The 2,075-nt window shown below is 35.1% G+C and overlaps 1 protein-coding gene across 1 annotated transcript; it reads right to left on the bottom strand.

The window, feature by feature from the left end:
* Positions 1–606: 606 nt before the first annotated feature.
* Positions 607–1,794, bottom strand: LOC108201151 (F-box/kelch-repeat protein At3g23880). Its single transcript, XM_017369452.2, has one exon. The coding sequence runs from the start codon at positions 1,792–1,794 to the stop codon at positions 607–609; it is 1,188 nt and encodes a 395-aa protein (XP_017224941.1).
* Between the last annotated feature and the right edge of the window lie 281 nt (positions 1,795–2,075).

Genomic DNA, 2,075 nt, shown 5'->3' with positions numbered 1-2,075 from the left:
CAAGTGAAAAATTGTTTGTTTTTTGAGTAGTTAGACTTAAATATGTGTGTGGACGTGTGAGATTTATTGCTTGTACAGTGTACTAGTTTGCGGGGAGAGAGAGGGAGTTGAGAATTGATTAGTGTTTAAATAAAATAATGATAAAAATTAAAGAGATATTAATATTATATTATATTTATCATGAGTATATCAAAAGATAATACCAAAAGATTAAAAGAAGTAATCATAAATTGGGGGCCCTAAATTTTCATGGGCCCTGTGCTGTTGCACTTGTTGCACTCCCTCAAAACCGGCCCTGATAAAACTTTTCTTAGAGCTTAAATATAGCAAAGAGATACCAGGGGTTTTAAAGCACAAATCACTTTGCAACAATAAAATGCTTAAAATCTAAAAAAACTTCTTCAAAAAGCTAAGAAGAACGGGTTTATAACCAAAAGAATTCAACAAAAAGACATGAATTCAACCCCACAATGTGAATATTAAACGAGCAATTCATGTCTGGAACACATACTTACAGTAAAAAAGAGTTGATAAAACAACTAACCAAGAATTAAAGCAAATTAAAATATTGAAAGTAAACGAACTTGAACACTCTCAGTTTCAGAGTCACGGTGAAACTAGGCTCTCAACGTAAGTATAAACATCGGCTTCAGGCCACCGTGGGAGTCCAACAAAATCCAAATCTAACAGCTCATCGAATGTTTTATCCTTGGTGTTGTATAGTAGTATGGTTTTATTGTTGTGTAGCAGCAGAATCTCTCCATTCACTGAAAAGCAGATCGGTTTTAGACGCCAGTAATATTCTAGTGTATCCATATACGAGATGGTGAGCAATTTTGTCCAAAACTCTTCTCCGCCACATCCTTTCAATATCCACAAATCAGCATAGTCGTCAAAGTCACAAATCAGAGAAAGACTATTGCTGAAATTTCCAAACTTGATGATGTATTCACCTTCTTCTTCTCTAAATTTTGGCAGCAAAATCTCCCGATACGTCTCTGTCTTTATATCAAGAGAAATAATACGCTCGTCTTCATACGACTCACCAACAATTACCCAATGTAAAAGTCCATTTGCAAATATTGCAGGAGATTTCGACACATAATACGCCTTATCGTTCGAACAAGGAAAATCTCCCATGACTCTCCAACAATCCGATTTTGAGCTATAAACCGACACTTCATATTCAAAATCATAACTTCTACAAACAGAATATACTTTAAAAGTATCATTCAATTCATCATAGCAAAACCCACAGCGACACCACTGTATATCCTCCTTTTCGAATTTCCTCGGCTCAAGATTCGGCAGTTTTCTTACTTTTCTAGTGGCTGGATTCCAAAAATATATATCGTATACTTTCATATTACATGCTAAACAAACCAATCCATTACAATAACCCACCACATTCCTCACCTGAATAACACCTTGATTGTAAATACTAAACTTATCTATTAACTTATTATCTTCAACTATACGCCAGGACTTATAAGTAAAGGGCCGATTAAAAAAAGTATTGAGAGAACATGTCCGGGGATCCATGTAGATGCCGAAACAATTGCACCAATTCCATTCACACAAAACAAGACCGTGGTGAGTGTAGAGAGGGTCATTAGTTGATTTCAAGAGATGAGTTCTGATAAAACTTGAACTAGAAATTAAGGATAACCAGGATTTGCAAACTGACCTGAATTGTAAAAGAGTCTGCACCGAAAGTCTGGAGAGTATGTCGTGTATTAGGTCTTCAGGAAGACTAGGGTTGGGGTTTTTGTTTTCTTCCTCATCAGTTGCCATTGAATCCACAAAGATAAATATATATAAGAGGCGGATTATGCACTTAAACCGATGGTCCAAGGGAATTTATATATTCGTTTTTCTTGTACGACACACAATCACCCAATTTTCTATCAAATTAGGGTTCGTGTTCTACTTTTTTCACCATCAAGAGTGCGTTTAAATTTTTGGGTTAAATATCAAATTGGTCACTGAAGTAGAGTTCATATATCACTTCACATACTGATCTTAACGGGATATCATTTCAATCATTAAAGTTACAATAAATATCAATCAAGTAT

This window comes from Daucus carota, chromosome 9 (genome assembly GCF_001625215.2).
Source record: "Daucus carota subsp. sativus chromosome 9, DH1 v3.0, whole genome shotgun sequence".
In the NCBI taxonomy this organism is placed as follows: Eukaryota; Viridiplantae; Streptophyta; class Magnoliopsida; order Apiales; family Apiaceae; genus Daucus; species Daucus carota.
Note: the sequence above shows the minus strand (reverse complement) of the source record. Positions and strands in the feature narration are given on the sequence as shown.

Coding starts and splice junctions, on each gene's coding strand:
- LOC108201151 (XM_017369452.2), bottom strand. CDS start 1,794: ATGGCAACTGATGAGGAAGAAAACAAAAACCCCAACCCTAGTCTTCCT.